The sequence below is a fragment of the Caretta caretta genome, chromosome 1 (assembly GCF_965140235.1).
Source record: "Caretta caretta isolate rCarCar2 chromosome 1, rCarCar1.hap1, whole genome shotgun sequence".
NCBI classification, from domain to species: Eukaryota; Metazoa; Chordata; order Testudines; family Cheloniidae; genus Caretta; species Caretta caretta.
The window spans coordinates 199,869,260-199,894,505 of record NC_134206.1 but is presented as its reverse complement, the minus strand read 5'-3'; the positions used below and the strand labels follow the sequence as shown (position 1 = coordinate 199,894,505).

Here is a 25,246-nt window from a genome sequence, read left to right as displayed (position 1 = left end):
GAGAGGAGGAGGGCTAGGACACACTCTCTTGTCAGCATCTCCCATTGACTAGCTTAGGTGGCACCACGCCTAGCATGTTGGCTTATGTGGAATGCATTCTAAGACACCTATCTCTCCCCATTCATTGTATAGGGAGCCGAGGTGCCTAGCTTGCATTTTATGGATCCCATTGTTCCGGTGATTTTATTTTTTTTTCTAGACACCTAAAAGTTAGGCATTGCAATGCTCAGTATTGCAAATGCCTAAGCCCTTTCATGGATCCAGGCCTTCTCCCTCAAGCTTTATTCTGAATGGGCTGATTTCTCCATGCAGGATTTCCTCCTCCCCTCCCCATGCACTCTATCTTCTCACAGAAGAACTCAATGCTTATGTTTTTAAGTAGAACTAGTAAGACCCCACTTGGTGTGGCTATCAGGGTGAGTGAGCAAAAAGAGTTATGTATCTCCACGCAGGGCCCTAACACCTGATCTCCAGTTGTAGCAGTTTTAATAACTACTAGGTAATGAAGTTAGGTATCTTGGAGCAGCACTGAATGATAAAAATCTTACCAGTAAGAAGCATGGTATTAACTAGTAAAATTAATGTGAAAGCAACCAGAAGATTTACTTGCAAACCTTTATTTGGTCCTACATTTGTGTTTTATTCATTGGTGGGATCTATTGACATCAGTAGAACTAAAAATCAATGCATTGAACTTGATTGTCAAAGTTTCCCACCCTGTCACTGCCGCCTCCTTTAGTTGCCTGTTCAATTTATATTAATTCTTTTCTTTTAGGCTGCCGCCTACAGCTATACGAAGAAAAACTGGACTAGAAACGTGTAAATTGGAGCCACCATTTGCGTCTTTATTGAAGTAAGTCCAAATGAGGATGCGCTAACTGAAGAGAGATTTTAGTTATCAACACATTTTGACCATTAATATTTTTCATCTTAACTACCCGATCAGATGTGACCCTCAGGGTCAGTTTCCTGAGTATGCATGAGCTGCTTTGTGCCACTCTGTCCACACAGAGCGGCTGTGTGGTCATTTTATGTCACCAGGGCAGCACAAAGCAGCCAGAACATACTTATGAATCTGTAGTGAATAAAAAATTATATTTAATTATTTAATAATAGTGAATTTATTTCCATAATGGAGACACACAATATAACAGCTTTTCATGCTTGTACAGTAAATAAAGCCCTTGTTTCTAGAACTCAGTCATTCAGGGGCTTCCTCTGATTTTTCAGGGATCTGTGCTTCCACAGTTGCTTTCAGCATCTCTAAAAATCAAGCTATGAAACTGTAAACCTATCACACGCCAATCAATAGGCTAAAGCCACGGGTCCGATTCTACCTTCACTGAAGGCAGTGCGGTTGCATGGCTATAACTGAGGAGACAGAATTTTACTTGGGATGTTACTCAGTCAGTAATCCAGGGAGATTTTTGTGCATTTAGGGCCTGATCCAAAGCTCACTGAAGTTAGGGGGAATATCACTGTTGACTTGAGTGGGTATTGATATGGGCTCTAAAAGCCCAACATTTGGAGGTGCTTTCTTAACATTCTGTGGCAATACCTACAACTCAGTGGAATTGTGTCTAGTTCAAAGGCCAAAAAATGTGCTCATCCAATCAGGAAACAGGATTAGTTACATGGTATTATTTCTAACTACCACAGCTCAAATTTGTGAAAATGGACTTGAGTACACATGGTGAATGGTCTGATCAATCCATAGAGTTAAGAATGAAATAAAATTTGTTGGGTAAATTTTGAACAACAAATACATTTGGGGAAATTATCTGCCTACGGACACCATATGCATAGAAAATACTGGATGAATTTAATCTAAACGATAAATCTCAGCTCAATTTAGGACTGAATGAATAAGGACCTCAAGACTCGGCTGTATGTTTCTGTTTAGTTTGTTTTTTAATGGAAGTATACTTTTATTCTTGAAACTCACATCACATTGAAGATGGAGCTCCAACTTATTCTGGAAATCAATGCATCAAATGAGTCAAAATTAATTCCACCTTTAATGAAATATGTGAGTTTTAATGTCTGTATTTCCATGAACTAAAAAAGTGGGTTACTGATGGTTTACTTTCCATCTCTCCTTGGTGCACAAGGAATGTTTGATTAGCCTCATCCTCAGGCATAACACAACAGCTTCTACTCCATTTAAGGAAGCAAAAGTGCAGGTATTCTGGTTTTATTGTAATTTGAGAGGTAAAAGGGAAGAAGAATTAAATTACTCCTCAGAGAATTCTGCACTAAAAAATTAAAAATTATGCGCAGAATATTTTAAACTTCTGCAAAATTCTGCAAATTTTATTTGTCAATAAATAAATGTGGCTCCAGCATGGCAGTGAGGAGCACAGGCCACTGGCTTCACTGAAGTGGGAGATCACCCTGAAGCCCCCATCTCCCCCGGTACAGGGACTAGGCAGTGAGGCTGCACCTGACCCTGACATGGTGCAAGGGCTGGGCCTGCCCCAGAAACACCCCAGGGCCCTGCCCCTCTGTGCCAGGTGCACCAAGTGTGGCTGGGCAGGCTCAGCCCAGCAGAATCCAAGTGTGGAGGGGCTTAGAGTGGGGGGATCCAGGTGTGGGGTGAGAGGTTTCTGTGTGGGACAATCTGGGTGCAGGGGGCTCAGTGGGAGATCTGGATGCACAGGGACTCATTGTGGGGTTCTGGGTGGAGGGGCAATGAGACTATACAGGGGATCCAGGTGAAGGTGGTTGGGGCTCAGCAGAGGGGGTCTGGGTGTGGGGGGCTCTGTGGAGAGGTCAGGTGCTGGGGGAGTGGGGCTTGATGGGGTGGGGCTCCAGGTGCAGCTGCTTGGGGATCAGTGAGGTGGGGGTCTGAGTGTGGGGGGCTCGTCGGAGGGATCCATGTGTAGGGGGGTAGGGCTTGTCAGGGTGAGGGTTTGATGGGCCTGCGTAATGGGGGAGCCCCAGCTGCTGCCAAGGGGATGCTACATGCCAGGCTCCTGCTTCTCCCCACGATTCCCCTATCCCCTTTTCTTCTCCGTCTCCCTCCCTTCACTCCCACATTCCCCTCCCCCGCTCTATTCCACCCCCACCCCTTCCTGACCCACTGCCTCTTCCCCCTCTACCCCCTCACCTCCCCTTCCCCAGACCCACTGCCTGCACTCACTGTTGTGGCTTCCCTTTGCTTCCCTGCTGTTTTCTGCAGGGAAGCACAGGAATTCGGGGGGTTGGGGGGTGTCAGAGGTGTTTTCTGCAGGTGTGCAGTCACGCAGAATTCCCCTAGGAGTAGAATTAGGATGCTGAGCCAGATCCTGGGCTGGGGTAAATTATCATAGCTCCACTTTGGAGCTGATTTACAAGGGCCAGATCCTCCACTTATGTCACTTGTTAGATTGGAGGGATGAAAAGATTTTTAACCTTATGGAACTAGGCACTGGAAAGAAACCAGGTGCATTCACATCACAGAGTGAAGAATTAAGGTCCACTTTGGAGGGAGTAAGCTCCATCTGCCCCCGAACAGTAGGGCTTATTCCTAAAGCGATGACATAATATTGACTTGTAGGGTTTGGTATCATATCCAGGTTGGTCTCTTTATTTCAGATAAAATAACTTATATCCATAGTTTTCTTTTGTTGTTAGTATACTGTCAAATGCTTTATTAACATTAAAAATATTTGATGTTTGTTTTAGGAAGTAGCAATATTGACTCATTAAACAATGATGGAAGTATTTATTCTGCAGAACATAAAAGCAAGCCCTGAACTAACAAGTCCCAACGAACACTGCTCTGCCTATGTGTCCTTACAGCTGTTACACTAGGCTCCCTCCTTATGACAGTATTCACCAATCATTTCTCCATTGTCATTTTAATAATTTGTTGCTCTTTGAATGATGGTCCCTGTTGCGTTCCACTGAGAGTTTATGCATGCGCCTAGAGCCGGAGAATTTGAAGGTTGAATGGTCCGCTCCTTCACCCTTGCTTCGCTTCATGGTTTCCTCCAAGGTGATAAAGGGCAGGGTGGACTGACCGTGCCTCCAGTTTCTTCTCATTGCTGTATGGTCCAGGTCAGAGCTGCTAGTGTTTTGTAGTCTGCGATGCACTTAATTAATAAATAAATAAATAAATAAACAAAGAGTTTTACAATTGCATATAGTTAGTTTTATTCTGGTTTTTGCTGTTTTTAGTGTAGTTTAGTGTATAGTCATCATTTCTAAGAGATAAGAGACTTTGGGGAATCCACTTACCAGTGCCGTACCCACGCCACACCCATGCCTAGGTATTGGATTATGCTGAAGATGACTGGGTTCAAGATCTGCGCCTCCTTTCCATGTTTCTTCTCAGTTAGCAACAAGCACCAATACTGCCTCTACTTACTGCTTGGGAGAAGCCCACATTTCATCAAGGTGCAGTATCTGCCTGTCCTTCCCAAGCCATACCTGGTTCTCTGCCTCAAGAAGCACCTCATGGAGGTTGCCATGAGGTTACAGTCAGATCCAGGCTGGGGTACGCCCCCCGTGCATCGGCCTGAGAATCCTAGGAGCATGCCTCTGACCATGAAGACTGAGTCTTGTTTCGATGGTACCAGTATTACGGACCCCATGCTGGGGCCTTGTCAGAAGGCAAGGAAGCATGCACATAAGCATGGCATGGTAAGTCTTCCTCCATGCCCCTAAGGATGATGCACCTTACATGAGTTCCAGCCATGGAGAAATGGTGTGTTCCAAGGCTTGCAAGCAAGACAAGAAATCACACAGATCAGTGGTACCAAGCACTGAGCCACGCATGCCTTCCAAGTCGGCTCCCCTTAACTCAAGGGAACCGTCGATTTCAAGACAGTCCTCTGCTCCGGTTCTGGCTACAGGGAGGTTGGAAATGACGCCAGAGCAACATGAACTCTTCGCCCTGGGGGAACCAAGATCTCCATGCCTTACTCTGCTGCCTGTGCCTATTGAGGTACGATCTCCAACCCAGGGCTTACGTCGGTCAACTTACACTTCCACCTATTTGCCTACAGTTTATATGGTCCACCAGCTCCAATGGAACCAACATGGGAACTGGGATCCGAGTTTTCATCATTGGAGGATTCAGATGAAGTGCAAAGGCCACTCATCTCCTACCACCAATACAAGTGTCCTAAGGGACCACCAGCTTCGTGGCGGTACCCTACTTTCCCCCAACAGAGGAGCCATTGGTATCTCACTCCATGGGGCTCTCTGCAGCATCCGCCGGATGCATCCTGTTGGCCATATTGGGGGTCCTGGCCTCAATGTCCTCCTTTGTAGCCTTCCCATTCAGCAAGAGAGGGTTCACCCCTATCCCTGCTTGGGGCACCCTCAAGTAGGTGTTTGGAAACAGTTTTGGAGGATGAGCCACTCAGGCCAGTTCTGACAGTATTGAACAGGAATGATTCCCTTCATCCTCTCCAGATGCTGCTGTGACCTCAGCTTCTCCCACACCTGCCAGTTCCAGGATTTCCTACACAGGGTGTCTGAGGACCTTCATATTCTACTGGAAGAGGTACAAGACAAGAAGCATTAGCTTCTGGACATCCTTCATGCCTTGGTACTGACAGAATTGCTCTACCTACCAATCAATGATGCCATTCTTCAGCTGGCTCGAACTGTTTGGCGTACCCTGACCATTTACACACCTAACCCAAAGGGGGCAGAAAAAAGGTATTACGTACCAGATAAGAGGTCTGGGTTTTTATTCTCCCACCTCCCACTCAATTCCCTCATGGGCCAAGTGGCAGCACCCACTCTCCACTCCGGCAGACAAGGAGGCCAATGGCTGGACCTTTTGGGTTGCAACGTTTTCTCGTTGGCTAGCCTCCTATTTTGGATCTCGAACTACCAGGTCTTATTGGCCAAATATGATTTTCTCAGTAAATTGGAGAACTTTACTGGCAAAGATTGAGCCCATTACCAGGCTATCCTGGATGAGGGCAAACTTGTCACAGATTGAACAGACGTCAAGAACAGCGCTTCAATCTGCTGTAAATGCAGTGGATATCTCTTCGCGCACAATGGCTATGGAAATGGTTGTGCAGAGAGAATTGTGGCTGCATTCATCTGATTTCCCCAGGGAGGTACAAAATACCATAGAGGACCTCCTTTTTAATGAGTCTCCCCTATTTAACCAGAATTCTAACAGTTCCCTTCATTTCCTCAAGGATTCCAGAGCCATGTTACGATCTCTGGGTATCTATACCCCTGCGCCCAAAAGAAAATTCTACCACCTGCACAATGGTTCAGGACTCCCCAGTTTTTCCACCAACAACCCTATAAACCACCTTGCGAGTGACAGAAGACCCAGAGATCCCGTCCTCCGGGACCATCTTCACAGCCGTCAGCATCACATGCTCATTTCTCTCGGAAGCGATACTTCTGAATGCACCTAGAGAGCCACCAACCACCATGCCTCCTGCCATGCACCTGACCTACCCCCTTCGGGGTGGTCTAGCACTCTTTTTACCAGCTTGGAGTGCAATAACAACAGATGTGTGGGTCCTGGATGATGTTCGACATGACTATACAATCGAGTTCACAAAGCTACCTCATCCACATCCCCTTCCCCAATCCCCCGTCGGGGACCACACCCATGACAGCATACTCACTCTAGAGGTAGACTCTTGACTGCGGAGAGGACTGATAGAACACATTCCTCTGAACTATCAGAGCGTGGGGTTCTATTCCACTTATTTCTGGTACCCAAGAAGGACGGGTGGAGACCAATCCTGGACCTCCACCATCTCAGTTGCTTCGTCTGCAAACCCAAATTTCATATATTCACCTTAGCAGCCATCATGCTGGCACTAGAAAGAGAAAGAGGCATGTGGTTTATGGCTCTTGATATGTAGGATGCCTATTTTCACATAGACATCCATCCAACCCACAGAAGGTTCTTGGGATCACGGTAGGCCCTCAGCACTTCCATTATCAGATCCTACCATTTGGACTTACTGTTGCTCCATGGGTCTTCACCAAAGTTTTCTCTGTGGTAGTGGCCCACCTCTGGCCTCAGAGCTGTCCACCATTGGAGGAAAGAGAGCACTTTGGGGGATTGTCAGCAGAAAGTCCATGGTATGTCACTTGAGTGAATAGACTCTCTGGAGCCACAGCTGAAGACAGTGAAGGTGGTGGCCAAGGAGGGATAGGCAAGTCCTGACCAGAACAGAAGGACTGTTAACTAATTGGGCGACAAGTTCCTGCAGGATCTGGAATCTGTCCCTTGGCAGGTAGGCTCATGCTGAGACCATGTTGATAAAGGTCCCTATGAAATCCAGGGACTGTGTGGGCACCAAAGTTGATTTTTCGACATTTACACTTACACCCAGGGAGAAAATGAGTCTGAGTAACATGGAGGTCGAGGCTTGAGCCACATCTCTTGATCACGCTGCTAGTAGCCAGGCGTCAAGATAGGGGACTATAAGGACCCCATGTGCTAGATGTGGGCTTCTGGACAATGCTGTGAAGATGGTAAACTTTATAAAAGCTCATCCCTTGAATTCCTAAATCTTTTCCACTCTGTTATGAGATGTGGAATGAGCATGTCAATCTATCGCTCCACATGGAGGTTCGATGGCTGTCATGAGGTCAGGCCATGGCAAGTTTCTTGGAACTTCACTCTGAGATCAAGGTATTCTTTACAGACCACTCATTCCCTCTCTCTCACTATCTGCATGATTCAGTCTGGCTTTCACGATTGGGATACTTGTCATATACTCTCGCCTGAATGATCTAAATCTAGGACTTCAAAGGCTGTGGGGTTGGAGTTATGGAATCACTGATAGGATCACCTATTTGAAGTCGATGATGGAAAAAAAGCTGGAATTCTGGGCTCACTGAGTGAAGGAAAACAACACTGACATTTTCCCAAACATGCATGAATTCCTGACAACAAATGAATTACAGTTGCAGGACAGTGTTAAAGCTTGGGAGTCACCTAATTGGAATTGATACGAGCAATCACTCGAAGAAAAAATGGTTACTCACCTTCTCATAACTGTTCTTCGAGATGTGTTGCTCATATCCATTCCAAAACTGCCCGCCTTCCCCTCTGTCGGAGTAACCGGCAAGAAGTAACTGAGGAGGCGCCAGGTCAGCAGGGTCATATATTGAGTGCCATGGAGGTGCCACTCCAGGGGGCTCCACAGCCGACCCGATGGGTGCTGCTAGGGGAAAAACTTTCTGACAACTATGCACGCAGTGTGCACACACCTAATTGAAATGGATATGAGCCACACATCTCGAAGAAAAACAGTTACGAGAAGAGGAGTAACCATTCTTTCTTCAAGATGTGTGGTCTCTATCTGTATTCCAGTTCCACCCTCCATCTCCTCTACTGTGGATCTGTTTGATTTGCAGTGGAGAAGGAACTGGAGCATGGTTGATCCAGCCAGCCCTTTATCTCCTCGAAGGAAACTATGAGGTGAAGCAATGGCACATGCATGGACCAACGGACACTACTACTTTCAAATTCTCCAGCTTTGGACACGTGGTGCTCATGCGTAAACCCTCAGTGGAATACAGATAGGGACCACATATCTCAAAGAACCTCCAGTTACAGGTAAGTAACCTCCTCATCTAAGGCCTGATCCTGCAAGCTGCAGAGTATCTTCTGTGAGGTGCTGCATGTCCTCAATTCTTACTGAAGTCAAATCACATGCATGCTCAAATCACTTCCATGCACATGAAGGGACATTGTGCATGGAAGTCAGTGGAAGGTGAAGGTATTCAGCGCTTTATAGGTTTGGATTTACCGGTTCTATGTTTGTTTGACTTGATTTGGCAACTTATTCCACACAGTTTCTTCCTTTGTGTGATATAATCCTGCTAAACAGCTATTGAGGAGCCTCTGAACGATCAGATAACCTGTCTCCTCTGTTCAGGTTCTGACACAGTGCCACTCACCATGGAATCTGAGCACCTTCCAAACGTATTAAAGAGAACACAAGGAGATCTCTTCAGAGCAGAGCATCTGGTTAACCTCTGAGAAATCCCTCTCATGTAATTTTTTAAAAACCTTCATTAGATCTCCTCTATTTTGCCTCCAGTGTGAATAAGAGTTTTTAATTTTCAAACCAAAGTTAATTGTGGTTGTCGTAGCATATTGCAGACTCTCTCAAACTTGGGGTTAGTTATCTGCTGGTGTGAAGGGGCACAGCTGTATGGATTTCAATGGGTCTGAGTCAGTTTACACCAGCAGAGAATCTGTCCCTCTGACTTTCTTTCTGTTTGAACTTCTGATACTGTTACATTGTAAAACATTTTTCCCCATTCCAGGGGCTGTGCTGTTTCCATGCCTTTATTAGTCTCTCTAAAAAACTGATAGCATGCTATTTAAAGTATGATTTAAAAGGTTTTGAAAGTGATTGCTGGCATTGTTGGTTGATTCAAATGGGCATGTGTGTTGTATTAAAATTACTTTCTGTTCTCCCCTCCCACCCTTCTCTTAGAGGTCAGCAAATATATCCATTCCTATGTGTTAATGACTTCATGAAAGTAGCACTGTCCAATGGAAATGATAAGATTGAGTTACCTTATGGAATAAAGAGAGCAGGTAAGTATTTATTAGGGATGCGTACAGTATTAAATGTAAGCTATATCAATGGGTATATCTACACTGCACACTAAGCCTAGATCTGTGGGACCCAGGCTTGTGAACACCAGTGTTTCCAGGCCTGTACTTGAGTGTCCACATTGCATTGTACACCTGGGTTTACAGTTGATGACCTGGGTCTCACAGCGGTGCTAACATGTCCATACCACATTATGCAGACCTTCTGACTTGGGTCTGCAGCTTGACTATATCCACACCGCAAAGTGACAGGGCTTGGACCCAAGTCTGGCTCTGACATACCCCCTAGTAGGATCTTAGGACCTGGGTCCTGAGTGCTTGCTGACCTGAATCAGACTGATTTGTGTGTGGAGGGAAGTGGGGCTTGGACTCAAACCTGAGTCAGAGTCCAGGCTTAGTGTGCAGTGTGGACATCCTTAACATCAATTATTAAATGGATCTTTACTTTTTTTTATTCAGGTACAGTTCTATATAATATATATACACACTACTATTGTTAGAGAAGCAGTATGTGGACAAGGGTGATCCAGTGGATATAGTGTAGTTGGACTTTCGGAAAGGTTTTGACAAGATCCCACACCAAAGGCTCTTAAGCAAACTAAGTAGTCACGGGATAATAGGAAAGGTCCTCTCATGGATCAGTAATGGGTTAAAAGATGGGAAACAAAGGGATAAATAAAAGGTTAGTTTTCAGAATGGAGAGAGGTAACTAGCTGTGTTCCCCAGGGGTATGTACTGAGACCACTGCTGTTCAACATAGTTGTAAGTGACCTGGGAAAAGGGATAAACAGTGAGGTGGCAAAGTTTGCAGATGATACAGAATTACTCACGATAGTTAAGTTACAGGCAGACTGTGAAGAATTACAAAGGGATCTCACAAAACTGGGTGACTGGGAAACAAGATGACATATAAAATTCAATTTTGATAAATACAAAGTAATGCACATTGGAAAACATAATCCCAACTGTACATACAAAATGATGGGGTCTAAATTAGCTGTTACCACTCAAGAAAGAGATCTTTTGGAGTCATTGTGGACAGTTCTCTGAAAACATCCATGCAATGTGCAGCGGCAGTCAAAAAAGCTAACAGAATGTCAGGAACCATTAGGAAAGGGTTAGATAATAAGACAGTAACTATCATAATGCCACTATGTAAATCCATTGCATACCCACACCTTGAATACAGCATGCAGTTTTGGTCACCCCATTTCAAAAGAGATATATTAGGAATAGAAAAGGTACAGAGAAGAGCAACAAAAATGATCAAGGGTGTGGAACAACTTGCATATGAGGGGAGATTAAACAGATTGGGACTTTTCAGCTTAGAAAAGAGTTGACTGAGGTGGGATATGATAGAGGTCTATAAAATCATGACTGGTGTAGAGAAAGTAAATAAGGAAGTGTTATTTACTCATAACACAATGACTAAGAATCACTAAATAAAATTAATAGGCTGCAGGTTTAAAACAAAAGGAAGCATTTCTTCACACAACACACGGTCAACGAGTGGAAATTATTGCCAGGGCATGTTATGAAGGCAAAAATTAAAACTGGATTCAAAAAAGAATTAGATATGTTCATGGTAGGTAGGTCCATCAGTGGCCATTTGCCAAGATGCTCAGGGATGTAACCCCATGCTCTGGGTGTCCCTAAGCCTCTGTCTGCCAGATGCTGGGACTGGACAACAGGGGATGGATCACTTGATGACTGCCCTGTTCTGCTCATTCCCTCTGAAACACCTGGCATTGGCCACTGTCAGAAGACAGGATACTGGGCTGGATGGACCTTTGGGCTGACCCAGTATGGCTGTTCTTATGTTCTTGAATTCTTATGATGTAGCGAGACAAGAGTCAAGCACTACTAAATTCTCATCCCAGCTTTGCCACTCACTCACTGTGTGACCTTGGGCGAGTTGCTTAAGTCCAGACGTTTAAAGGGATTTAGGCATTGCATGTGCAGCATGACAAGGCCAAGTGACTTAGACAGCTAAGTCCCATTTTCAAACATGATTTAGGCATTTGTAGCCCGATTTTTAAAAGTGTTTAGGCATCAAAAGATAGGCACCTAAACACTGTTTAAAAATCTGGAAGGAAGACAATGGGATTTAGGCTCTTAGGTGCCAAAATCACTTGGAAATGGGTCATAAGTGCCTTGCAATGCTGACTGGAGCAATCCCTACATACCTTTAAAATTCTGGGCCTTAATCTCTTTGCGCCTCAGTTCCCCATCTGTAGAATAAGGGTAATATCCTTTCTCTACTTCATAGTCATGTTGGGAGGATGGATTCATTAAAGACGTTGAGGCATTCAAATGCTAATGATGATCAAAAGCCATTCAGTTACCTTAGATAGATAAAATGGCTAACAGTGGACCTTTTAAGATGCCATTTGCGATTCTGGTCCAGGATTCTAGTCCACCATATTTACTGTATTCATCTGTGTCTAATAGTCTCAGATCTGTAGTGTCTGAACATGAATCCCATTCTGTTCTTAGACCCAGGCATGCATGAGGGAGGTAAGGCAGCTGTTTATCCTGGAGGAGCTGTAATAAAACTGTATTGTGAACAAACATACAGTCTTAAATTATGGCAACGTTCTGATTCTATTTTCTGGGCAGACAATGAATGGACAAAAGCTTTTCTAGCTAAAAATGCTGTGGTCAAGGTGACAGGTTTCAGAGTGGTAGCCGTGTTAGTCTGTATCAGGTATGTTTATTTCTGCACTGTGAAGCACTGACCACTTTCATTTGAAACCCTTTTTTCACTTTCTGCTTTCTAGAGAGTTATTTTCACCTAGCCCTTTCAAGAGTGAATAACTGCGGACTATTCAGTGAAGATGATGGGTGAGGTTGTTTTTTGTTTTTGTTACTGTTCTTGTGTTTTACAGTGTAACTGTCAGTCAGAAAGTGAGATCAGTGGAGTTATTCTGGATATACAGTAGTGTGACTGAGATCAGAATCCGATCCACTGTATTTTATATATAGTATATATGAATGGTCCCACTGTATAATTAAGCCCAGTTTTAAATTCAGGTAGGGTCAACATTCAATAATTATCTTCTTGTGGGCGAACTTAGAATCTTGATTTTGTTCTGAAGAGGGTTCAGTGCTTTAGGGGGTTGCTAACTGAATATGGGCCCTTTACCCTTAAAGTCTTATTGACCTTAGGGAATTGCAGTTACCCCTGAAGCCCATATTATGACTTTCCTATTGAAAAGTCTGAGTGTAGGCCAGCCTAAGAAGATTTTAGTGCCAGTTCAGAAGGCAAGGTTGAGGTGGGTTTTCAACAGGTCACCAACAGTGGCCATGTCTATAATGGGGAAATTTACCAAAAAAAGAAAAAAAAATTAAAAAAATCTAGTAGTTCTAATACAGATTCAACTTCATTATTATGTGCCTAGTCTCTTCCCCTATGTTGAGCCCCGAAAGACTGTCTCTGGCAATCTAGTGATTGATAGGGAATGGGGATGGAATGGAACACACTCTGTGGATTGCTCATTGACTACCATGTATTAGGTTTTAGCCTTTGAGGTCTTCTAGGTGGACACCACTTTTTCTGGACTTTGATTTCTTAGTAGGGTCGCATATTTTCAAACTAGCTAACCACACTCAATCACCAAGCAACATACACGTCATTGTACCCCACACACCAAACAAGGTGCAGTTACCATATTTCTGGTTAAGGTGGAAAGTACTACATAAGTTTTGATACAAAGAATATCAATGCTTATTGTACTTTATTATTTTGTTTATGTCTCTTTGTCCTCAGAGAAATTAAGCTATAAATTATTGTTCTGCATCAGAATGCCAAGGGCATATTTTAAACATACTGCTTGGACTCTGCATATTGTAACTTAAGAAACTGGGGGCTAAGCCCAAGCTTTAGCTTATTTTAGGCCCCTGTTTTAAACACAGGAAAATGGTCATTTTTAACATTGGACCAATTTTTTTCCCCCAGGGAGCTCTCAATTTAAAAAAAAGCCTTCCTATTCTCACTTACAGGTGGTCTGACATCAGGCAGTCTCAGTCAGGGACGTGAGGATCAAGGGCCAGATTTGTAAACTATTTAGGCACCTAAGGCTGCCTGTTCCCACTAGCTTCCTATCTGCATCTTTAGATGCCGATGTACTTTAAAAAAACCTGGCCCCTAGAGACCAGTGCAGAAGCTGCTCATAGAGTAGAGGAGTGGCAGCTACTTAATGGCAGAAGACTTTGCACATTGAAAGAACATGCTGCTGCTCAGTGGCATCTTGAAGGAAGCAAACCCACAGATGTTGGTTCAGAAGATCATTATATTCAGTAGTGTCTATGGTGACTATGTCAAGAGTCTTTTAGTCATTTTGATAGCAGAGCAAAACCAGGTAGCAAAATTAAATTTAGCAATTCTCACTATAGATCAAAAGTAATACAATGGTTGTTTATCCATTTAATGTTGTTCTCCACTCAAAATTTGGTGTGTGGGTGTGTGTGTGTGTGTGTGTGTGTAATGTTTAGAGGTTTTTTTTCATTTTTGTTGCAGTATTATAGATTGTGTTTGTACTACTAATCAGTAGTGTGGTTACTTAACAGACAGTAGTTTAAATAAGCCTAAATGTGATGACTAGGTGCTATGTATTCTATTTTAATTAATCTAATTTGTGCGGTATGTACAGAGCATGAATCACTATAGTATCTAAGACAGGGGTGGGCAAACTACAGCCCACAAGCTGCATATGGCCCACCAGCCGTTTTAATCCGGCCTCAAGTTCCCTCTGGGGAGCGGGGTTTGGGGCTTGGCCCGCTCCCGTGCTCCACCCAGGGAGCAGGGTCAGAGGCTGCTCCATGCGGTTCCTGGAAGCAGCGGCATATCCCCGCTCCGGCTCCTATGCGTAGGATCAGCCAGGGGGCTCCGCATGCTGCCCCCGCCCCAAGTGCCACCCTTGCAGTTCCCATTGGCTGGGAACCACAGCACGAAGAGCCGCCTGGCCATGCCTCTGCATAGGAGCCAGAGTGGGAACATGCCGCAGCTTCCGGGAGCTGCTTGAGGTAAGCGCTGCCTGGAGCCTGCACCCATGACTGCCTCCCATGCCCCAGCCCCCTGCCCCAGCTCTGATCCCCATCCTGTCTTCTGAACCCCTTGGTTCTAGCCTGGAGCCCCCTCCTACACCCCAGGCCCTCTCCGGAGCCCTCACTTCCAGCCTCATGCCCTAGCCCGGATCCCCCCCCACACCCTGAACTCCTCATTTCTGGCCCCACCCCAGAGCCCGCACCCCCAGCCGGGGCCCTCACCCCCTCCCGCACCCCAACCCCCAATTTCATGAGCATTCATAGCCCGCCAAACAATTTCCATATCCAGATGTGGCCCTTGGGCCAAAAGATTTGCCCACCCCTGAACTAAGAGTTCTGGGTATATGTGTACATGTATATAAGATACTGTAGTATACAACATTAATCATTGGAAAGAATCCTCAAAAGCCCTATGTAGAACAGCAATTAAGTAATTAAACAATTTAGTATTACTGCAATTTAGCCTTGTTTACTCAAAATATACAGTGATTTGTCCAGTAATCTTTCTCATTCTGGTTCAGACTTTGTTTGTATAAAGTGGACCATGGCCATGAAGACATGTACCTCAAATCTGTATAAAAATAAGCGAATTATATGGGATACTGGTAAAACTGTCCAGAGTGAAAAGGGAGGGAAATGGTGTTGTTTTTTTATAGTGATGAAGTTTTGAAATCCAGTCTTAACTGAAATGCATATTTTGCAAAAGCCTATTTTGCAAACCCTGCCTCAAATTAGTAGTCCTACTGAAATCAGTGGAATTACTGACTTGAGTAAAGGTTTGCAGAGTTGAGCCATAGCTTTGAAATGCTGCATTGCATGTACTTTCAAGCATGCCAGTTCCTTATATGGGATACTTATATTCATGATACTTACTTGTTCTCTCATCAGAACTCTTATTCAAATCCTGGCTTCCATTAGCAATAAAAGTAGCTACTATAAATGCATTATGCAATAGTAAACATTTCTTTTCCACCCATCCCTTGCCAAATAGCCTCAAAGAAAATCATATAAACTTCTTCACAGCCTCCTGTTTAGGGAGGCTGAGATGATGCAGTGAAATAGTGGAATGAGTCTTCTATCTATTTGGAATGCCATGCTTAGGAAGGAGCTCTCCCATAGTACTTTAAACTTTAAAGGCCTTGCTTTCATTTTATAATTAGTCTTTTAACATTGGAAAATGCAAGAAGAGGCACTTTACAATAAATTAAATATTTAAATTAAAATTAAGTTTTTATAACTTCAAATTAAGAGGCTCCCCAGCATGATAAATCCAAGATTTTGTGTGTGTGTGTGTGTGTTTGGAGAAAGGAGACATTGCTGGACACATGAGTAACCCAGATATTAATATAACAGAGCAGTGGTCCTTTAGATTTCTGATCTCCCAATGTGTTAGACACAATTATTTATCCCCTTCTCCCACTACCCCCTTTTTAAATGTGATATTAGTAGACAGACAGTACTTGAGGTTCAATTTACAGTAGTTATGGTTAACTCAGAGCACACTTACTGCCAATTAACTATTAAGAGTACTTGCTAAAATGTCCTAGGAATAACTAGCTTAAAAATGGCATGTTTGATACCTGGAGCGTGGTCTTAGCAGCCCATCTGTTTCCATGTCTGCACTGGAAGAAGTTGTCCTTTAATCAGAGTGTCTCTGATCAAAGTCTAGTCCTGTTACAGATGTCTCCAGTAGTCTCTGCTACATACCCAAGGCTCCTATGAAACAGAATCAGGCCAAGAGCAGAACATATCTACGATAAAGCAACAACTATACTGTATAATTTTAATCCATTCGCTTAAACCATTTCCATCATCTCTCAAAAGTAGACAGTGATCAGATACTACTGCACACACTAGATAAGGAGGATAAAAATAATGTAGAAACAATTTGCATATGCTAGACCTCCAGTTGGATTTAACCTATTCAAGCCCCTTAGTATAGGCAGAGCTGAAAAACTGGTCTTCATGATTTGGGCGGTGATAGTTGTTGGACTCTGAGCTTGTGTATAGAACATCAAAGTATAATCAATCCACAAGTGACTTAGGGTATGTCTACACTGAGAAATTAGGTTGAATTTATAGAAGTTGGTTTTGTAGAAAGTGGTTTTATACAGTTGATTGTGTGTGTCCCCACACAAGTGCTCTAAGTGCATGTAGTCGGCAGAGTGTGTCCACAGTACCGAGGCAACCGTCGACTTCCAGAGCGTTATCCAGCAGTATATGCAGCACCAGAACCTGGCAAAGCGATACCGGGCGAGGAGGCGACGTCAGCGCGGTGACGTGAGTGATGAGGACATGGACACAGACTTCTCTCAAAGCAGGGGCCCTGGCAATGTGGGCATCATGGTGCTAATGGGGCAGGTTCATGCGGTGGAACGCCGATTCTGGGCTTGGGAAACAAGCACAGACTGGTGGGACTGCATAGTGTTGCAGGTCTGGGACGATTCCCAGTGGCTGCGAAACTTTTGCATGCGTAAGGGCACTTTCACGGAACTTTGTGACTTGCTTTCCCCTGCCCTGAGGTGCAAGAATACCAAGATGAGAGCAGCCCTCGCAGTTGAGAAGCGAGTGGCGATAGCCCTGTGGAAGCTTGCAACGCCAGACAGATACCGGTCAGTCGGGAATCAATTTGGAGTGGGCAGATCTACTGTGGGGGCTGCTGTGATGCAAGTAGCCAATGCAATCAAAGATCTGCTGATATCAAGGGTAGTGACCCTGGGAAATGTGCAGGTCATAGTGGATGGCTTTGCTGAAATGGGATTCCCTAACTGTGATGGGGCCATAGACGGAACCCATATCCCTATCTTGGCACCAGAGCACCAAGCCGGCAAGTACATAAACTGCAAGGGGCACTTTTCAATAGTGCTGCAAGCACTGGTGGATCACAAGGGACGTTTCACCAACATCAACGTGGGATGGCTGGGAAAGGTACATGACGCTCGCATCTTCAGGAACTCTGGTCTGTTTCAAAAGCTGCAGGAAGGGACTTTATTCCCAGACCAGAAAATAACTGTTGGGGATGTTGAAATGCCTATAGTTATCCTTGGGGACCCAGCCTACCCGTTAATGCCATGGCTCATGAAGCCGTACACAGGCAGCCTGGACAGTAGTCAGGAGCTGTTCAACTACAGGCTGAGCAAGTGCAGAATGGTGGTAGAATGTGCATTTGGACATTTAAAAGCGTGCTGGCGCAGTTTACTGACTCGCTTAGACCTCAGCGAAACCAATATTCCCACTGTTATTACTGCTTGCTGTGTGCTCCACAATATCTGTGAGAGTAAGGGGGAGACGTTTACGGCGGGGTGGGAGGTTGAGGCAAATCTCCTGGCTGCTAGTTTCGCACAGCCAGACACCAGGGCGGTTAGAAGAGCACAGGAGGGCGTGGTGCGCATGAGAGAAGCTTTGAAAACCAGTTTCATGACTGGCCAGGCTACGGTGTGAAAGTTCTGTTTGTTTCTCCATGCTGAAACCCCCTGCCCCTTGGTTCACTCTACTTCCCTGTAAGCTAACCACCCTCCCCTCCTCCCTTTGATCACCGCTTGCAGAGGCAATAAAGTCATTGTTGCTTCACATTCATGCATTCTTTATTCATTCATCACACAAATAGGGGGATAACTACCAAGGTAGCCCAGGAGGGGTGGTGGAGGAGAGAAGCACCAGGAGGGGTGGTAGAGGAGGGAAGGACAAGGCCACACAGCACTTTAAAACTTTAAAACTTATTGAATGCCAGCCTTCTGTTGCTTGGGCAATCCTCTGGGGTGGAGGGGCCAGGTGGCCAGAGGCCCCCCCACCAAGTTCTTGGGCGTCTGGGTGAGGAGGCTATGGAACTTGGGGAGGAGGGCGGTTGGTTACACAGGGGCTGTAGTGGCAGTCTGTGCTCCTGCTGCCTTTCCTGCAGCTCAACCAAGCATATTGGTTTGATCCTCCAGCAGCCTCAGCATTGAATCCTGCCTCCTATCATCACGCTGCCGCCACCTTTCAGCTTCAGCCCTCTCTTCAGCCCGCCACCTCTCTTCCCAGTCGTATTGTGCTTTCCTGCACTCTGACATTGTCTGCCTCCATGCATTTGTCTGTGCTATGTCAGTGTGGGAGGACAGCATGAGCTCAGAGAACATTTCATCACAAGTGTGTTTTTTTTGCCTTCTAATCTTCACTAGCCCCTGGAAGGAGAAGATCCTGTGATCATTGAAACACATGCAGCTGGTGGAGAAAAAAAAAAGAGGCAGTGGTTTTTAAAAAGACACATTTTATAGAACAATGGGTACACTCTTTCACGGTAAAGCTTCCTGTTAACATTACATACATAGCACATGTGCTTTCGTTCCAAGGTCGCATTTCGCCTCCCCCCACCACGTGGCTAGCCCCCACCCCGCCCCTCCAGCTAACAGCGGGGAACATTTCTGTTCAGCCACAGGCAAACAGCCCAGCAGGAACGGGCACCTCTGAATGTCCCCTTAAGAAAAGCACCTATTTCAACCAGGTGACCATGAATGATCTCACTCTCCTGAGGATAACACAGAGAGATAAAGAACGGATGTTGTTTGAACGCCAGCAAACATACACTGCAATGCTTTGTTGTACAATGATTCCTGAGTACGTGCTACTGGCCTGGTGTGGTAAAGTGCCCTACCATGGTGGGTGAAATAAGGCTGCCCTCCCCAGAAACCTTTTGCAAAGGCTTTGGGAGTACATCCAGGAGAGCCACAAATGCCAGGGCAAATTAATCCTTTCACATGCTTGCTTTTAAACCATGTATAGTATTTTAAAAGGTACACTCACCAGAGGTCCCTTCTCCACCTGGTGGGTCCGGGAGGCAGCCTTGGGTGGGTTCGGGGGGGACTGCTCCAGGTCCAGGGTGAGAAACAGTTCCTGGCTGTCGGTGAAAACCGGTTTCTCCACTTGCTTGCTGTGAGCTATCTACAACTTCATCATCATCATCTTCCTCGTCCCCAGAACCTGCTTCCGTATTGCCTCCATCTCCATTGAAGGAGTCAAACAACATGGCTGGGGTAGTGGTGGCTGAACCCCCTAAAATGGCATGCAGCTCATCATAGAAGCGGCATGTTTGGGGCTCTGACCCGGAGTGGCCGTTTGCCTCTCTGGCTTTCTGGTAGGCTTGCCTCAGCTCCTTCAGTTTCGCGCAGCGTTGCTTCGGGTCCCTGTTATGGCCTCTGTCCTTTATGCCTTGGGAGATATTGACAAATGTTTTGGCATTTCGATAACTGGAACGGAGTTCTGATAGAACGGATTCCTCTCCCCATACAGAGATCAGATCCCGTACCTCCCGTTTGGTCCATGCTGGAGCTCTTTTGCCATTCTGGGACTCCATCATGGTCACCTCTGCTGATGAGCTCTGGCCAGCGTGGCAAGCTGCAGGTGACCATGCAAACAGGAAATTTAAATTCAAAAGTTTGTGGGCCTTTTCCTGTCTACCTGGCCAGTGCATCTGAGTTGAGAGTGCTGTCCAGAGCGGTCACAATAGAGCACTCTGGGATAGCTCCCGGAGGCCAATACCGTCTAATTGCATCCACAGTACCCCAAATTCGATCCGGCAAGGCCAATTTAAGCACTAATCCACTTGTCAGAGGTGGATTAAGGAAATTGATTTTAAGAGCCCTTTAAGTCGAAAAAAAGGGCTTCATCGTGTGGACAGGTGCAGGTTTACATCGATTTTAATGCTGCTAAATTTGACCTAAACTCGTAGTGTAGACCAGGGCTTAGATAACCAACTTCAAAGTTCAGCTACCAACATCAGATGCTTTACCAGTAATTCAGAGGCTGCCACTTTTTTATGATATTCAGCAGTATTTTCCAATTCTCTCTAATTTATCACGAATGGGGCTGGAATGTGTGTGTTTTACCAAGCTATAAATCTCACTGAATTTTCAATTAATGGAATACTGTTTAAGCAGTTGTACTAGAACTCCAGATTAAGATCTTAACTGCACCATGAGAAAAAAATAGAATTAACAAGCTAACAACACGTACTCTAACTCTGCCAGAACACAGGCTCTGATCCTGAACTGGGCCCAACCTGTGCTCAGTGCAGCTTGGAAGACAAGGTGCAAAGCCAACTATTCCTTCCCACAACGCTGGGGCTGTCCAGCTATCAACCGGTTCCGCAGTGCAAAGAACTACTACTTCTGGCCTGAGGGGCCATTTCAGCAGCCAGGCATTGCTGAGGTGAAGAAATGCCCTGATCATGGCCCCTAAACCAAAGATTGGGAAAGGGATGGCATGAAAATTACTATGGTAGCTCTATACCACTTGGGGATTCTGCTATAGAGGATGTGTCATTTATTGGCTGGTTAACCAAACTTTAAGGACAATTTGTATCATCAGAGCAGCACAAAGCAGCCTTAATGGATGAGAGAGTGATGTCTGTAATTTTTATACCTTCACACCAAACAACCAGAGAGAATAATAAAAAAAAAAAAATGGGGTGAAGGGAGTGGGGGAGAGAAACAGTGGAGAAATCCACACCTGTCAGCTAAAGATCTGTTCATAAGTGGTGACTAGTCCATCACACTGGCAAAAATCTTTAGGGCCAGATTCTCAGCTGTGCTGACTTTTTGGAATCTGAAAAGCCAAGAAGAACAATAGGACAGGTAGCGCTAATCATGCAAATAACAGACATTAACTACTATTTATATTGCCTGGGATATCAGGGTGGTGTGATCTATATTGATCACTTAAAGAGGCATGTGGCTGCTGTTGGCAGTTGAAAAAGGGCAGATTATTATGAGGTAACCGATTCGCATTGTTAGTGCTTCTCAGAGTTCAAAGTGGAAAAACAATTGGTGGAAATGTACACATCTCTCTCCCTTGCTGTGCCCCTTCCTTCTTGGTTTCTCCCCTTTCACCTTCCTCCTTCCCCCACTAGCCTTCTATCTCTCTTTCTTTTCTTTCCATCCCTTAGAGGCTGCCTTTCTGCTTCCCTTCACTTCCCTTTCCCATGCTGCTACTCTCCTACAACCCAGCTGGTTCACTTTAAACCCTCTGATATAACTAGGAACAATGGAGCAGAATTAAGAGAGAGGATATTTTTCCATCCCAATTTCTCCAGCAATGAAGGGGGTGCATCAAACTCTGGGATACATTTGTTTGCTTCATTGCTCAGGATATCTTAAAACTAGATTGGACAAACAGCTGGAAAATCTACTGTAGGGAGTTGTCTCTTCGTGTGTTCACTGTGTGCTGCAGCAGAGTCTGATTGAACTGTCTAAGAAGACCACAGTAGTGAAGGGGTCACACGACCCACTTCCGGACAGGTCACCCCACCCCGGAACTCGCCCTGATTGGTCAAATCTCCTCTCAGGACGAAACCCATCCTGATTGGTAGAGGGCAGTGGGAGGAGTTGTTAGAGGGATCACATGACACACCTCGCATCCGGTCATGTGGCCGCCTCCCACTGCCCTGTACCAATCAGGAGGGGTTTCAGCTGCTGGGGACCACCCCCAAGAGGAGATTTGACCAATCAGGGCGAGTTGGCTGTGTGTGTGCTCCACCTGGTTTATTGTTGACAAAGCACAGTTTTAGCACCCTGTAGACTCGAAAGGGATACTAAGACATGTATGCCCGTTACAATGGAGCAGCTCAGTGAATGGCGGGACTTTCTGTTCCCCACTTGGGTGGACAAAGACACATCCCCTGTGACCCCTCTTTTATACGCTGATACAAACAAGTTATATATATTGCCCTTCTGATGTGGTTAGTTACCATCCTTTATCTTGTACATGTTGGTTTGATCAGAACATCTCTATCTGTCACCCTGACCTTACCTTTAGGAGGGGTCAGTGTGTCCTATGTTATCTTTGGGGAGTGTGCTTATACCATACTTGGTATTGGGGTGTTCTGATACTAATCTTCTGGAACGTGTTTACATGAGTGTCCTGTGCCTAGCACTTCTTAGGGCTGTTTGCGTTTTTGCAATACCAGCCTTGTTCTTGCCAGGTTCTGTGAACTTGCACATAGGCTTTTTTTGTAACAGGGCCTGACTTCTGCTCACAGCCTGACTTTGCTTTATATCAGCAGGGCCTGACTACTTCAGTTCAGGCCTTCGGCCTTATACCAGGCCTCATGTCTCAGACTCTTTCTTTCTGTTACAGCCTGAAAAGATGGATAAAAATGACTAAACAGGCTTTCTCCATCTCTAACTTCTGTGATACCAAACCACACTGAATTAAGCCATTGGCTGGATGTTTCAGCTAAAATATTCATCAAGGAATCAGTTAATTATATTAACATTCAGATGGTCATCATTGGGGCCCTACCAAATTCATGGTCCATTTTGGTCAATTTCACGGTCGTAGGTTTTTAAAAATCGTAAATTTCGTGATTTCAGCTATTTAAATCTGAAATCTCACAGTGTTGTAATTGTAGGGGTCCTGACCCAAAAAGGAGTTGTGTGTGGGGAGGTGTTGCGGTACTGCTACCCTTACTTCTGCCACCGCCAGCAGCAGCTCACTGCCTTCGGAGCTGGGCAGCTGGAGAGCGGCGGCTGCTGGCCGGGAGCCCAGCGCTGAAGGCAGAGCCGCCGCCAGCAGCAGCGCAGAAGTAGGGATGGCACGGCATGGTGTCGCCACCCTTACTTCTGCACTGCTTCCTGCAGAGCTGGGCCCTCAGTCAGCAGCCATCACTCTCTGGCCGCCTAGCTCTGAAGGCAACAGCGCAGAAATAAGGAAGGCACGGTATGGTATTGCCACCCTTACCTTTGCGCTGCTGCTGGCAGGGTGCTGCCTTCAGAGCTGGGGACCTGGCCCACAGCTGCCACTCACTGGCCACCCAGCTGCAAAGGCAGTGCAGAAGTAAGGGTGGCAATACTGTGACCCCCTCCACTCCCTCCACACAGCCCCTTTTGGGTCAGGACCCCCTGTTTGACAAAAGCTGGTCTTTCCCATGAAATCTGAATAGCATAGGGTAAGATGGGTGGGCAAACTATGGCCCGGGGGCCGCATCTGGCCCTCCAGACTTTTTAATCTGGCCCTCGAGCTCCCGTCGGGGAGCAGGGTCTGGGGCTTGTCCCGCTCCGGTGCTCCAGCCGGTGAGTGGGATTGGGGGCTTGCCCTGCACTGCATGGCTCCCCGAAGCAGTAGCATGTCCCCACTCTGGCTTCTATATGAAGGGGCAGCCAGGAGGCTTTACACACTGCTGCTGCCCCTGCAACTTCCATTGGCCAGGAACCGCTGCCAATAGGAGCTGCGGTGGTGGCGCATGTGGACAGGACAGCTTGCAGAGCCACCTGGCCGTGCTTCCATGTAGGAGCCAGAGGGGGGACATGTTGCTGCTTCTGGGAGCTGCTTGAGGTAAGCGCTGCCTGGAGCCTGCATCCCTGCCCCCTCTCATGGGCCCCAACCCCCGGCCCCAACCCTGATCCTCCTCCCGCCCTCCGAACTCCTCTGTCCCAGCCCGGAGCAACCTCCTACAGCCCCAACCCCTCATTCCCAGTCCCACCCCAGAGCCTTCACCCCCAGCTGGATCCCTCCCCCCCAAACCTCAACCCCCTGCCCCAGCCCAGAGCCCCCTGTGGCACCCTGAACTCCTCATTTCTGGCCCCACCAGAGAGCCCTCACCCCCTCCTGCAGCCCAATCCCCCAATTTCATGAGCATTCATGGCCCGCCATACAATTTCCATACCCAGATGTGGCCCTCGTGCTAAAAAGTTTGCCCACCCTGGGGTAAGAGCACACAAAAGACCAGCTTTCACAGGGGGAGACCAGATTTCATGGTCCGTGATGCATTTTTAATGGCCGTGAATTTGGTAGTGTCTTAGTTATCATTAGGCTTCTGAGCTAATACCCATTGCAATACGTGAGGCAGGTCACACCTTTCTTAGATCTATTGATTATCTGTTTGCAGAATGGTGAAAGTGACCATGAATTTGTTCGCATTTGGAAACTTTTCTTCACAACTGTGAAAGCTAGAAGAATTCTTTCCTTTTAATGAAAGTTTAGAGTCTGTGGAAACTGCTGGAGCCACCAAAGAAGTGTTGGGATGGTGTGCCAGCCCTTTGCACCTCATTTCAAGACTTGTGGCTGCTTTTTGCAAAATTCAATTTTCATAGACACCTACCCATTTACCTTTGAGATGTGTTACCGGCTGAGCAAGAATCCCCTGGTAAAGGAAAGGCATTTCCCAGTGCAGACATGGCTACAGAACAGCTGTTGAAAAGCTACTGTACAAGTGAGATCATTATAACTAAGGCTGTAAGTCAGTCACGGCAGTCACAGAAGTCACGGATTCCATGACTTTGACTTTTATGCAGCTGCAGCAGCTGGTGTGGTTGATCCCAGGGTCACCCAAGCAGCTGGCCCCGGGACCAGCTGCTGCGGCAGCCCCAGGGCCAGCTGCACTGGCCACTGCCAGAGCAGCAGAGGTGTCAGGGGCCTCGGAGCAGCGGGCAGCCAGAGGCAGTCAGCCCCTGCTGCTGGAGCAGGGCCCAGCTGTCAGCCCCTGGACCCCCCCGGCCCCGAACATCAACGCCCCAGGAGAAGCTAAGATTTAGTCAGGGGTATTTGTAGTAAAAGTCATGGACAGGCCAGGGGCCATGAATTTTTATTCACTGCCCATGACTTTTCCATGACTTCTACTACAAATACCCATGACTAAATCTTAGCCTTAATTATAACACTTTTTGACAAGGC

The 25,246-nt window shown here is 46.1% G+C and overlaps 1 protein-coding gene across 3 annotated transcripts in view; it reads left to right on the top strand.

Moving 5' to 3' along the window:
- Nucleotides 1–25,246, top strand: part of ST3GAL6 (ST3 beta-galactoside alpha-2,3-sialyltransferase 6) — a 96,670-nt gene that overhangs the window by 51,428 nt on the left and 19,996 nt on the right. For all 3 annotated transcript variants that reach the window (XR_012664657.1, XM_048817141.2, XM_048817150.2), the window contains exons 4-6: nt 776–853; nt 9,435–9,538; nt 12,337–12,400. Coding sequence is in view for 2 of the 3 variants with exons in the window: in XM_048817141.2 (XP_048673098.2) it covers nt 776–853; nt 9,435–9,538; nt 12,337–12,400 (246 nt within the window). In the remaining variant the exon portion in view is untranslated. The remainder of the gene's footprint in view (nt 1–775; nt 854–9,434; nt 9,539–12,336; nt 12,401–25,246) is intronic.